The following is a 14,629-nucleotide window of genomic DNA, read 5'->3' as shown; positions in this document are numbered from 1 at the left end:
AAGAGACCTAGTGATTCATGCAAAGGTTTATTTTAAAAAGACATCTTCAATGCCTTCAGCTTTTATTGTCTTATATGACAAGAAGAGCATCAGTTGAAGGTCATTATATTAAAAGCAGACTCTCATTAGCTGTACATCTCTGCACATCTGCATGTCAAACTAAAGCCTCAATCTGGTCTTATATCTGTCACCTCTATTCTTTTACTAATTATACAATATACCTGACCTTTCCTTGTATGTAGCGTTCAGCCCTTTTATCCAATACATTTTCTATAGAAACATGTAATGTATGTTTTCACATAGTTGTCATCACAAATCAATTGTACATGGAAATCGCTTTTATTTTTGTTATGATACAATGAAGGTTTTGCAATGCCAATAATTATCGTATGTACTGTACAGGATATAATATCTATTTTCTTGCAATAACTCAAGTTAAAAATGTAGTTTACACGGAGCACTAACAAATTTGTATTCCTCATTTTGACATGTTCTTCAATTAAAAATATTTAAAAGACAATTGATGGTATTTAGAAGCAAAGTAAATACAAGCATAACACTATAAGCAGGTTATAAGTTTTCATTTGCTAAATTGCAGTAAAGTGATTGGAACTTATAACTGGTTGCTATGTATTTCTTCATTATACTCTAATAGTAAATAACTTGCAGAGAAGGCATGCACAACATAACTGTCAGGCCTTTAGCATTGTGATTTTGGTATAAATGATAACTGTGGGCCTGATTCATTAAGGTTCTTAACTTGAGAAATTTCTTATTTCAGTCTCCTGGACAAAACCATGTTACAATGCAAGGGGTACAAATTAGTATTCTGTTTTGCACATAAGTTAAATACTGACTGTTTTTTCATGTAGCACACAAATATCAACTTTAAATTTCAGTGTACAAATAAGCTATCAAGTATTTGTGTGCTACATGAAAAAACAGTCATTATTTAAGTTATGTGCAAAGCAGAATACTAATTTGCACCCCTTGCATTGTAACATGCTTTTGTCCAGGAGACTGAAATAAGAAGTTTCTCAAGTTACGATCCTTAATGAATCAGGCCCCGTCTCTCTTGAATATTATGGGACATTAATTTCTAGTCATTTGAGGTTACTGCTCACAAAACATCCCATGATATCTGTTATCATTATTTTAAAGTGACAGCTTTTCTTTGCATGACAAAATTGTAAAGACATTTTTTCTTTTTCTCTATATAATATTTGTCTTTCAATTGGTGCAGTATACAGTAGAGTTATTATTTTTATAGTGTTGAAGGTCACCAACTACCATGAGATCTCCTCTTTTTACGTCAAGCACCCAGTATATTCTGTTGCCTATTTGTTCCAGAAATGCTTACTTTTTCTTTTAATCTATCCCCTATCCCTCCATTATCGCCAACAGGTATGCAAAAAAACACCGAGAAAACATTTTCTCTAAAATGAAGCATTTAAAAAGGATGGCGGCCTCTGTCATTGTGGTAGCTTTTCCAGGAGGATAGAAAATGTCATGCACGGTGGCTCAGTGGTTAGCACTTCTGCCTCTCAGCACTGGGGTCATGAGTTCGGTTCCCGACCATGGCCTTATCTGTGTGGAGTTTGTATGTACTCCCCATGCTTGCGTGGGTTTCCTCCGGGTGCCCCGGTTTCCTCCCATACTCCAGAAACATACTAGTAGGTTATTTGGCTGCTATCAAATTGACCCTAGTCTGTGTTTCTGTGTGTGTATGTGTGTTAGGGATTTAGACTGTAAGCTCCAATGGAGCAGGGACTGATGTGAGTGAGTTCTCTGTACAGCGCTGCGGAATTATTGGCGCTATATAAATAAATGATGATGATGATTATACAAGTTTCTTTCTGTTTTTAAAATCCATTAAAAACATCTGTCTATTTCCATATGGGGTTATGCAGCAGTTTTGCATCCACTTTAAGCTGGCAACATGTGAACATTTTGTTGGACAGTTTAATAGTTTCACACTAAATTGAAACAAAAATACCATGTATGCGGGTGAAAATAGGTTTGGCTGATTATTGCTTTAGCTTGAATGTGCAACCATAGTCCAACAAATTCTGCTAATTGTTGCCCCTGTCCAGTGAGCAACCCTATCTGTAACATTTTGATCATTCTGAAAATGCTGTTGTAATTGTCATTTTTCTGTTTAAATATAGATGCTTACACAAGAGCTGAAGTTGTCTATACCTGGACACGTGAACCGGCATTGTCTGTTGTAGTTGCTGAAGATGGCTCCCGGTTAAATCAATACGATCTGTTAGGACAAACAGTGGCATCTGGAATTGTTCAATCTAGCACAGGTTTGTGAATATTTATATTGTGCCTTCAGATATTGTATGCGCTACATCCTATAGACTTTTCTTGTCTAAAGTAATAGAATCTCACTTCAGCAGCAGATGAGTTGCTATAGCAACAAGAGAAAATCTAATGATCAATTATTGTCCAATACTATCATTTTCAGGCTTAGTTAATCCTGGTAATGATGCCCTTTTCAACATCTGAAGCAAAACAAAAAGGGCAGACTTTAAATAGTAAGGGGATAAGTAGATTTTTGGGCAGTTTAGATTGCCATAAATAATTGTAATTTGTTTTAAATTGCAATTTTATTGAGAAATGTACATGCTGTCCTCTTTTTGGCATTTCAATTTATATTGGACAGTTAAATTATCATAAATAATAAAAGTGAATTTCAAGGAGACACAATTTAATGTAGCGTGTAAGCCAAAACAAACAGGGAGCCTAGTTTATATCACGACAACATCTTCTTATGACCTTGAAGAAGTCACCTTGTCTCCCTGTGTCTCAGGCAATTTAAATTGCGTGTTAGCTCGAATGTAAAGCACAATTCTGCATATAAATGACAATGTATATAATAGCACAATATATAAACAAGCAAAATAACCTTTGCATATTTTAAAATTCCATATGTTTATTTACTTGTGAACATAGTTATTTTTTTTGTGTAAAGAGAATACACCATTTAAAAAGCTACTCTTTGTAAATATGAATAGATACATTATACAGTATCATTTGATTCTTTAGAGCAGTGATAAGCAAAATTATAAATTCATGGGCCACAGGGACGGCCATCTAGCCTTCAACAGGGCTGCACATTACCCTTAATCTCAGTAGTAAGTTAAAATAATACATTTAATCAAAGAAAAATACTCCACTCTATGTAACATATCAGCAGACATTGAAATGTAGGGCAAACAAGTGTTACAAGCTATAACAAACAAATCTGACAATTCAATGTGATCAGAAAAAAACCGACAGGGCATGAAAAGGAAGGAGGGCCGTAGGTGAAGTCTCGGAGGGTCGCCTGTTGGTCACGGTTTTAGAGGTAACACATAGCAACCAATTAGATTTTAGCTTTCATTTTGTAAAACTGTGCATCAGAAATTGACAGCTGTAATGTGATAAGTTAGAGCATATTTCTACACAATTGGTCATGCTATTTAACATATTTGTGTGTTTCTGTAACTATTGGTGCTGACACAACTGTAGTGTCTTGTCATGCTACATATTTATATGTGTGTGGTGCAGTTCAAGCAATATGTTCTAGACCAGGACCACCCTCCTACATTCCAGGTCATGGGAGCCTCCCATAGCCTGCTTTGCCCATGTCAAGAGGACGCAGCTGTCCGCACCTTATATCCTAATGTTCCCACTGATGACTTTGCCTGCCACCACCAGGGCCCAAACATTGTAGCGCTACATGTGGTACAGATATTTAACCTTTTTTTGGGCATTATATGATGGGCATTATATGATGAAATGTTTGTATACACATATATCCCATGTAAATGTTTGCAAAATCCACAAAGCAGGTATATTCAACATATACCCAGTTTAATTGTTTGTTTAAATAGTGTCTGCATATGTGTGTTGCTGTCTGTATGTATGCATGAGAAATTTGGGATCCTAGCAGGTGAAAAGACATCTCTATAAATGTCAACACATGTTCCAAATATTATAATAACAAAATATATATTGTCTTTTCCCAAATGCACAGTTTTGCTTTGCCATAACTGTTGGGGTTACGTAATACCTTTGTTTAATTTGTTTAATTTGATACTCTGAAATAATAGTTGAAGTGATATCCTCAGTTCAATGAATAATCAATATTATAGCACCATGTACAGGATAATGTATCCTGCTCTGTCGCTTATATATATGGATTAAGTATCCATAAATGTAAGTTATAAGGATATTAGAAATCACAGATGAGAACAATGACCACAGGAACTCCAACTTCATATCTATAATATTTATTGAAGAAGATACGTTATATCTATTGTCTCTTATTTCTTTCAAGTGCTAAGCAAAAAAACATTAAAAAGCAGACACACAACATATAAAGATATATAGATATAGGCACATAAGGACACACACTGATACATAAACATACAATACAATTGTTGTTTTTCACAGTTTTGTTTTTATGTATATTTATTTTAAAAAATAGATATTTTATTTTTCTTGTATTTCTTGGGTTCTTTATACCCATATAGATCATACTCACTTGCTACTCTGACCTCAGCCAGACCACAGCTCGCCTTACTAAAATTATAGTTGATATTAGCAATCACGTGACCCACTGACATCTGCTATGCACTCCTCAAAGCCATCAGATAAATCCTTTAACATGTTTAGGCTGTCTTATTTTGAGTAGTGCAAAGCAAATGGGGTGTTTGTGTGGGGCGAATAGATCTATAATTGGCAGATTACCATCCCACCCACTGTCAGAACGCACTGAATATAAAAATGTTATTTTTTGGTATTTATACAGGACTCAGAGCTCTGAGAAGACTAATTTGCTTATAATCTAATAAATGCAATGCCTTGGAAACCCTACAATGGACCTCAATTACTAATCACGCCGATTCTGCACCTCCTATAATTTTGGTTTTACATCAGTTCACATAGAAGCCTCTCCTGGCCCACTTTAAGGTGCACACCAACCCTGTATTCTCAGGAGATACTTCTGCACACTAGGGGGGGAATTAAATTCCTCCCGAAGAAGATTTGAGATAACTCTACTACCGTTATTACGGTAAAGTTTACCCGGCTTTCAGGGAGCTGCAAGCAAAAAGCCGGCAATGAAACTTTCGTAATAACGGTATTTAAGCGCACTATTACCATAATAACGGTAATAGTGCGCAGGCCATGTTATTTTTTGCAGTAACGCAGCCAATTGAATTCCCCTACCCCCCAGAAATGTGAATAGGTTTGCAGGGAGGGAGAAAAATCTGAAGAGATTTTCCAAAAGTAGACATACCATATCAAAGTCCAATCTCCTGTCACTTTAGAAACATCCAATTTCATTAAATTTAACTTTTCAGTATTTTTCCTAAAATACTGCTCATGTGAGCTCCATTTGTTAATTAGAGTATAGGGACATTTGACAGTATATTTACTAAACGGCGAGTTTGAAAAAGTGGAGATGTTGCCTATGCCAAACAATCAGATTCTAGCTGTTATTTTGTAGAATGTACTAAATAAATGACAGCTAGAATCTGATTGATTGCTATAGCCAACATCTCCACTTTTTCAAACCCACTGTTTAGTTAATATACCCCCTGGACTGTATTACATGTGGCACTTGCATGTGCTTAAAGCTCTTTCATACATTGAGCAAAGGGAAACTTACAAATATGTTTCTCTGCCTCAGTGTAACTGGAAGGTATTATATAGGACAAGACCCAATCTATGCCAGCTCAGAAGTGTGCAAAATTCAAATGTTTTTGAAGAGTTAAAAACGACTATGTGCCCTTCTGCAAAGCAATGAATACTCCTTAAAATGCGTCCATTAACCTCATTTTAATGATCTTCTTGCACAAAAAGAGGTCTTGTTTTTGCACTGCTCCACAAAACTAGAAACACCGGTTTTGTCTATTTAATACATTGAGAGGAACACCTTTACTCCACCAAACCCATGTTATTGTACAGTCAAAACTTTTACTCCTCCACAAATGCCACCACCTTGATCCCAAACCTTTGGTGTAAATTTAGGCACATTGTGTCACCAAAGAGGATTTTGTACTTAGCCTCTACAGTTTTACTCTTCATGAATTAGGTCCTGTGTTTTATGTAAAATACTTGATAAAAATACTTTATATAAATAAGTCAGGGAAATATCAGGTGTGTGCCTAAAAATGTTGCTGCTTTAGCCAATGACTGAACTGGCGCCAATCTTATCCTGCATGGCAACTACTAGCGTTTGTACATGACTTGTGCACACTTTAAAATATATTGTAATTTTAAACAGTACTAGAACTAACAACAATGTAAATACTAATCTATACAGTAACATGAAAAAAATGTTTTTTATTAAAATAATTCCAATAATTTTGCTGCCCCCCAATACGTGATTCCTTAGATAGTTGTCTCAGTTTGCCTCATTATAGGAACAACCCTTAGAAAGATATAAAAATCCAGCCTGCTTATGTCACATGACTCATTCTTAAGGTGTGTTCAATATCCATCGCAGCAATGCATTATAAAATACTATTGCAATTTACCATGCGGGGACTGTTCTGGGAGCCCTGGCGCAGTCCCTCTTCCTTCAGATATTTTGCTGTTCACCAGCAGCCTAACTGACGAATGACGGAAGTACTTTATACATGCGAATAGCACTTTCAGAGGAGAGGGATCCAGCGATGTCAGAGAGACTACAGCTGGATTCCATTATAAAAGACAGGTAATGTCATCCTGAGATGGAGTTACTTTACTGCAAAAACAAAAGCTTTTCGCAGCTTAATAAATTGACTAGTGCTGCTGTTCCCATAGATTCCATATAAACCTCTGATTTCTGTGGTGTTAGCCCTTTCCTAAATTGCAAATAGTAGTGAAAGAGCCTTTTGCTGGCATAAATAGTATAGTATATCGTTACTAGGTTTTTGCAATGTTCTGTTTTAGAGTGTCTTACTCTGTAAGAGGAAGAATACTTGAAGTATGTGTCTATCTACTTGCTGCAGCTAACTGAAGTAGTTGTTTTGTTCTCTGTACTTCTTGGAAGGTAAAACACCCTTAGATATGGACCCCATTCACAGCTATGTGGTAAATGTAAATGTTAAATTAACATCCAAAACAACTTTATAATTAGTGTGCTCTGGCATTAAATTTCACCTATAAAAGTTACTTAGCACAGATTTTACAGAAGCTCAGCTTAGGTAACCAGCATAAAGTTTATATGAAGAGTAACTTTGTTTTAACCTCAAGTTATCAGCAATCTGCCTATTAAACAGGCTTTAAAGCTGATAGTAGAAAAATCACGTAAGCAAATAGACTTGTACAGTTATACAGTTATACTTTCTGACAAGTGTTTGTTTCACTTTACATTGTCTCAGTTTTGATGTTCCCTGAAGAATTCACAAGCTCTGAACGCTCTGTACAATATAATAGAGTTATATAAAAGGACTTATTAAGTACATCTGACTCTATGCTGCAGAGAACCTTGGTGAACATGTTTCTAGCACTCTTAAAAACTAGGACAAAGTACAATTTTTTTAACAACTGTTGTGTTCCAACATCTGTGTATGCAGGTCCTTGTACAGAACTACCCAGGTCTATTAGAGGTATTAGGAGATGATAAAGCTTGTAAAATGCATGACAAAACAGAAGACTTTTGTGTCATTAAAAGAAAAGTAGATTAAGATACAGTAATCTGTTATAGTTTGAATGACCTCACCCTTTGATGCCGATTTTGCTCTTCCATAGACTTTATGTAGCTTGAACATTACCCACTGTTTGGAAGTTCTGAAATATGTGTTTTTTGCTATCATTTACAATTCCTCTCACAGTGGATATCGTGCCTGCTCGACAGACCATGCAGCATTTTCCAATGTGAGCAGCATTCACATGAAAGTGACTAAGTCAATGGCAGCCACATTTACACCTGACAGATTTGAGATCTTTGGCTTTAACCTGTCATTGGCACATTGGATGAGAAGTTGAAAGTGTTTCATCAACAGTAAAAGTAGCTTTTTTCTGGCTGTATGCGGAAGATAAAAAGCAGCTATTGGAAAATATACATTAAATATAGAGTCTGTTTGAAACTTTGTACAATGTACTTTTCACTTGCTTTTTTTACTAGTGTTTGGAGCTCACTTGGAAATTACTGTAGGCTTCTCTAACGAGTTTATCTGCAGTAAACACATGTCGATACTGCAAGATGCGCTTGCGAAAATGCAATGCAAGCGTAATGCAGCAGGAATAGTAAAAATGTGAGTGGGTGTGGTATGATTAGAAACAACAGGTTCCATTGTCAATCTAGGTTTACATGCATTGTACTTTCATTGAAAACACTAGCAAAACACATGGAATTATTACCATTGGTTAAAATGCCTAAAGCTGAGTTGTCCAAGTGTCCACAGGAAGAGAGCTAGATATATGTTATATTATTGAGAAATTATACCATACAGTTTAAGCTAGAGATGTTGTCAGGTATATTGGGGAACCAGAAAAACATCTTTCCACCTGACCTCCTCACAATTCAAAAGTTGGCAAGTATGCATATGATTAATGAGTATTGATTATTAACCTAAATGGGTGCTGTCACCATGATGAAAAAACATAACTCTTGGGGCTAGATTTACTAAACTGCGAGTTTGAAAAAGTGGAGATGTTGCCTATAGCAACCAATCAGATTCTAGCTGTCATTTCGTAGAGTGAAATGAAAGCTAGAATCTGATTAGTTGCTATAGGCAACTTCTCCACTTTTCAAAGTAAATCTACTAAATCTAGCAAATGTAGCCTTTGGTGTTTAGACACCACTAATAATACTTTACCGTATCTGCAGGCCCATAATAATAAATGTGTGCTTATTTATATATCAATTATATAGATCTTTACATGTGATGGCTGGCTATGACTACTTATCTTCCCAATAACATGTTCCATGTCTGGATCCTGAAAAGGGCATTCAGTATATAGAGGCCAAAATTCACAAGATAACTAAATCTTAAATTGTAACAGTACTAATGAATGAAACAAAAATACTTCTTTTGGGGAGACACATTTGACTGGTGTTCTGCCCAACCATTAAGAATGGGAATAGACTCAGTGAGAATATCAATGTCATTTATTTAGTGTCAGCCTGCACTAGTGAATTGGTGTATAGCGGGCAGCACAGTTGCCTAGTGGTTATCACTTCTGCCTCACAGCACTGGTCATGAGTTCAATTCCCAACTATGGCCTTATCTGTGTGGAGTTTGTATGTTCGCCCTGTGCTTGTGTGTATGTTAGGGAATTTAGACTGTAAGCTCCAATGGGGCAGGGACTGATGTGAATGAGTTCTCTGTACAGCGCTGTGAAATTAGTGGCACTCTATAAATAACTGATGATGATGATAGGGGAATTATTTTATACCCTTTGGGCCTGGGCTGGTTAGAATCCAGAGTCAGGATCTCTTTGAATCAAGAAGATATTTATTCATTGACGTGTTTTTCAAACAAAATCTATAACCAGCTCTGATTATTAACATTGCAGTTGCCCTATCTATTGTTTTTATGGACAATGCTGGTACTATCTCTATAGAAAGACCAGTGGTTCTTGAATAGGATGTCCTTCTGCGAACATAGTACCGGCATTGCTAATATTTTTTATATTTTTTATAAATATAGCCCCCCCTTTCCCGGTAATATTTTTAAAAAGTCCCAGAGCTAGATAAGACTGACTGCAGCATAAGGTCTTCTGTTGAAACAATAGCAATCTCCAAATTGGTGCTTCTATCAAAGGAGAGAATTGGTCCCCCCACCTCATAGAGCTACAATCCTGTTCTGAAAGAGCTGGGTTTCTTCCAAACTTCCCTGAGTTATGGGGGGGGGGGGGGTCTGAAAAAAGGGAAACCAGTAATAGCAGGAGAGACAAGTTGCCTGTTTAGTACACAACACTTCTTGAGCAGCCTGTAAAGAGCCACAGAGATTAGGAAACCTCTGGCTGTCCAGCTTTTATTTAAATACAAGTCTTAACCTGCTGGGAATAGTCCTTAAAGTGCAGTTTGTTTCATTAGATATGACATAGTTCATAGAGTCTCCCCCAGCTCCCTTACTACCCTGACATCTCTCCTGCCAACAATGGTATTTTACAGGAGTTGTTGATGACCGGCACTTGTAAAATATCTATATGAGCAATGGGGAGACAAGGAAAATCTTCAGAACTATGCAGCAATTTGGGTGGGGGCGAGGTTGCTTAAGATGCAGCCACTCTGATTTCCTAACTTCTGTGCTGTGCCACCCAGACCCCTGTCTCTCTGTTGAAAAACAGAAAGTGGGTACTGAGTGCGGAGCCAGAGGAGAAGTATAGCTAAAATTTTTGCTGTGAACAGTAGCAGAGTATTGCTACTGTCAACAAAAATGGAGACTAGGGAAGACTAGTGAAGCAGACTGTAAAGACACTATTCAATCTATTGCTGATTGTACAATGTAGATTGTTATGTGGTATGGTGTTTGGGATGTTTGATATAGAACACATAAAACACAAAAAATATAAAGCGAAAATAATGATTAATAAAACTAAAATAACGTTTTAATTAAAATTACTATTTTGTACCATACTACTAGTTATTTATAAAGTAAAAATAAAATAAAATACAGTGCCCCTTTAAATCTATGTGCCCTACTTATTTGTTCCAGTTTGCCACTTTCTTTCAGTTTACATCACCTCCTCATTTTCCACCTGCTGTGATTATAGAAAATATAAAAATAAGTACTGGTATCTGGAACACACAATTATCTGTGATGCAGTTAAGGTGTAAACGTTAAACAAAACCTTTCAACAAGGCCCCCTATGGTTAATTGATATATCTCCCTGTGGTGTTGTGACAGATCTGGGACACCAGATCATGTCATGATTGCTGTCATATACAGTCTTATTTTGTTTTAAATACTTGCCCTCTTAGTCATATTACAATGGGGTAAAAGTGCCTATTGTAATAAGCTATGAGTTTTCAGGTATCTGTTCAGTCACTTTTGGTGGGCATGTTCAGGCATTTATCATGAGTTCAGCAACACTAACTACAATGAACATGTCTAGTGAGTCTAGTGATGTTACTGCTGTCATAAAGGTTTTTTGGATTTGTACTGTGTATACTAACTCCAAATGGTGGCATTGAATCCAACTACCAGCATCCAATTTATCTTCCATTATTATTATTATTAATATTACTATTGTAGATTTATAAGGCACCACAGTGCTCCGCAGCTCCGCACAGTAGGGAAAACAGGTCATACATAAAACAGGGACATACACTGTAATCAAAATAAATGCAGAAAGGGTATGGAGGACCCTTTTCATTAGAGAGCTTACATTCTAAGTGGAAGAAGGCAAAGGAGCAATTGTAGCTCAGAGTGGAGATTGGGACAGTTAAAAGTGGTGCATTAATGTGAATAGTATTATTGGGGATAAGGTAATCTCTGATTAAGAGATGGTTTATCAGAGTGCCGCTAAAGATTTGAAGGCTGTGGAAAAGTTTGATTGGGCATGGTAAGGAATTCCATAATCCAGAGAGTCTGGATGTGAGGAATAAAGCAGAGGGCAGAGTCAAGCAAAAGCAGCAAGTTTAGGAGACTGAGGAAGTTGTGGTGTTATTGACAGAGAGGGAAATTTGAGGAGAGGCAGTGACTCTGGCAGTAGAGAACATGATAAGCATTGTTTTGGACATGTTGAAATTTGGGTAGCATTGGGACATCCATTTGGAGATAGCAGAACAGTTGGTTACACAAGACAGTAAAGAAGGGGAGAGGTCAAGGAAAGAGATATAGATTTGGGTGTCATCAGAGTAGAGGTGGTTCTGACAGCTGAATGAGTGAATTAGTGTACCAAGAGAAGAGGTGTACAATGAAAAAAGTAAAGGGCCAAGAACAAAGCCTTGTGGGACCTCAACAGATAGTGGGAGAGAGAGGAGGATGTGCAGAGGTATGGAGTGATTCGATAGTTAGGAAGTGAATCTGGAAAGAACTACGTCATCCAGGCCAGTAAACTGAAGGGTGTGTAGGAGAAGAGGTGGATCAACTTTTTCAAAAGCAGCAGAGGGGTTCAGGAGAATGAGTATGGAGAAATGACCCTTAGACTCTGCAGTAAATAGATCATCAAACACTTTTGTGAGAACAGTTTCAGTGGAATGTTGGGGATGGAAGCTTGATTGCAGAGAGTCGAGAATGGAGTGAAAGGAAATAAAGTGAGAGAGGCATTTCTACACTAATGCCTCAAGTAATTTGGAGTCAAAGGAGAGGAAAGAAATAGTGTGAAAGTTGGAGAGAAGCTGTATCAAGAGATGGTTTCTTTAGAATCAGTGAGATAAGCGCATGTTTAAAGGAGGATAGAAATGTGTCAGTGAAGAGAAACAGGATGAAGTGTTGAGCTAGAGGTGGTCAAGCAATAGAGGAGAGGGAAAATAGAAACTGGGAGGGAATAGGTTTGACTGGACAAGTTGTAGGGTGAGATGAATGCAGAGACTTTGTCTTCATGGAGAAAATGAATTAAGGGTGGATTTAGGAGTGTAGGAGAAGATGGGTAGAGTGGGTGTCTTGTGTAGAACTTGTCAAGAGGCAATATCTTGTTGAATAGTGTCAATTTTATCTTTGAAGTAGATATAGCTGTAGCATAAGGAAAGTGGAATGCCTACTCCAAAATGCCTACTCCAAAACCTTTGGGTACACTATTGTGCTAGACTGGTGTGAGTGTAGGTGTGTGTATGATACTAACATGGGTTCCTCTACCTGGTTGAACTAGAAAGGAGTAACACTCATCTTTCTGTAGTTATGGAGCGCAGGAGTCTGTCGGCTACCATGGTGTGATTTTGCAGGATTTATCCGTGGGGTCTGGTCGTTGTGGCAGGTACGTGGTTGAGCTGGAGCTAAGATAGGTAGAAAGGTGAGTAAGGAGAAGGGTATAGGTTGGATGTGGGTTACTAGGGTAGTGGTAAAGAATGGTAGTAGGGTTAAGTGGGAGAGGTGGGAGATGTAGTGGAGCGGAAGGGGAAAGGGGGAAGGAAGGGAGTAGGATAAGGAGTGACTGGAGAACAAAGATGGAATGAATAGAGAATGGGGGCAGGTAGAAATGCGTAAGTGGTTAGAGAAGGGTAAGATGGGAAAACAAGTAAAGGGAATTTGGCAGATATAAGAGAGTATCAGAGCTACAAAGTCATATAGCAATAGAGGGATAGAGAGTAAAAGATAAAAAATAAAAAAAATGTGTGAGGCCAAGGAAACAATGGGCAAAAGGTTGGCAATGAGACACAATAAGCGAACAGAATGTAAAAATAACAGTTGAGAGAGAAAATAGTTATTTTTTTTATAAGTAGATGAAAATGAATAGTCAGATAACCATAGATATGCCAATAATGATAAGACTGACAATTGCAGATAATAATAAAAATATAAATATAAATAAAGCTTAATTAGAAATAAAAAAATAAAAATAAAATAATAATACTAATAGTAAAAATAGAACACACAAGAAGTGAACAGAAACAAATATAAATTAAAAATGCAGGTTAAGGTAAATTGAGCTAATGGTAATTTAAGTAAAACTATGAATAAAAAATTAACTAATAATATATACAAATGGATATATAAATGATTGTTCAAAGTTAGTAAAATAAGAAAAATTACCTCTGTAGGATAGCAAACTGTTGTAGTAGTATGTAGTAGTATGTAGTAGTTTCACCACGTCTAGTGGCTTCCATAGTTGGTTCTGCTTTGGAAAGATAATTATTACTCCAACACCTCGTCTGCTTCTGTGTCTGGGAATATGGCTGTGGGAGAGTCCTCCATCAGAGAGAGGTGCAGGTGATGCACTATCGGGGATGGTAAAGACAAGTAACAAGGAGGTTGAGGGATTTAGGAATGAATAGATCATGGATGGAAGAAAGCTTGTTACAAACAGATCTGGCGTTCCATAGTGTACAGGAGAATGTAAGACATGGTAGTGGAGATATGTGGATAAAGTTGGCAAAATTGCAAGCACGGGGTGGATGGAGAGGTTTGAGGTGGAGCAAGGAGTGTGAGCAGATAGTGGGGAATGTACAGTACCCAAGGTTTGGTGAGATGTTACCTGCTGCCTTGAGAAGGGGCAAGGTGAGAAAGAGGATATGCAAAGAGGATTTGTGGGTGTCAGTTTTATTTCTGTTTAAGCAGGCTGGTGAGTGTGGTGGGTGTAGGAGACAAAACAGTTCATGTTTGCAGACATGTGAGGAGGGAAGTAGTGATGGCAAAATCAAAATAGGGGAAGTAGAAATAGGATGATGGAGAAAGAGAAGGAGTTTAGTGAGACATGTGGTGACTGTAGATAGGAGAGTGTTTAAATTGAGTAGGTGCATGATGAAGAGGTATGTATGATGTTTATTAACTAGGGTAGGTCATGAAAGAGTGGAAAGGAACAATTGATTCAAATTGTGCAGGGCAATGGAAGAGGTGAAGAATACCTTGCAGCCCCCTGGCTGGGGTTAATAAAGTAGGCAGTTTCTGCTCTGATACCACAAGGTACAGGATACTGACAGTTGGGTGCAGAGGGTCCAGCAACCAAACTGAGATGACAACAGCAAACACAATTGAGCTCAGTGGGCAGTTGATGTTGAAACAGCATTGACAGTTGGCTCCCACAGCTGAACAGA

At 37.4% G+C, this 14,629-nt stretch overlaps 1 protein-coding gene across 2 annotated transcripts in view; it reads left to right on the top strand.

Moving 5' to 3' along the window:
• GABRA1 (gamma-aminobutyric acid type A receptor subunit alpha1) overlaps positions 1–14,629 on the top strand; it is a 127,188-nt gene that overhangs the window by 71,844 nt on the left and 40,715 nt on the right. For both annotated transcript variants that reach the window (XM_075209872.1, XM_075209873.1), the window contains exon 7: positions 2,169–2,312. In XM_075209872.1, the coding sequence (XP_075065973.1) occupies positions 2,169–2,312 (144 nt within the window). The remainder of the gene's footprint in view (positions 1–2,168; positions 2,313–14,629) is intronic.

Source organism: Mixophyes fleayi, chromosome 4 (assembly GCF_038048845.1).
Source record: "Mixophyes fleayi isolate aMixFle1 chromosome 4, aMixFle1.hap1, whole genome shotgun sequence".
Taxonomy (NCBI): Eukaryota; Metazoa; Chordata; class Amphibia; order Anura; family Limnodynastidae; genus Mixophyes; species Mixophyes fleayi.
Note: the sequence above shows the minus strand (reverse complement) of the source record. Positions and strands in the feature narration are given on the sequence as shown.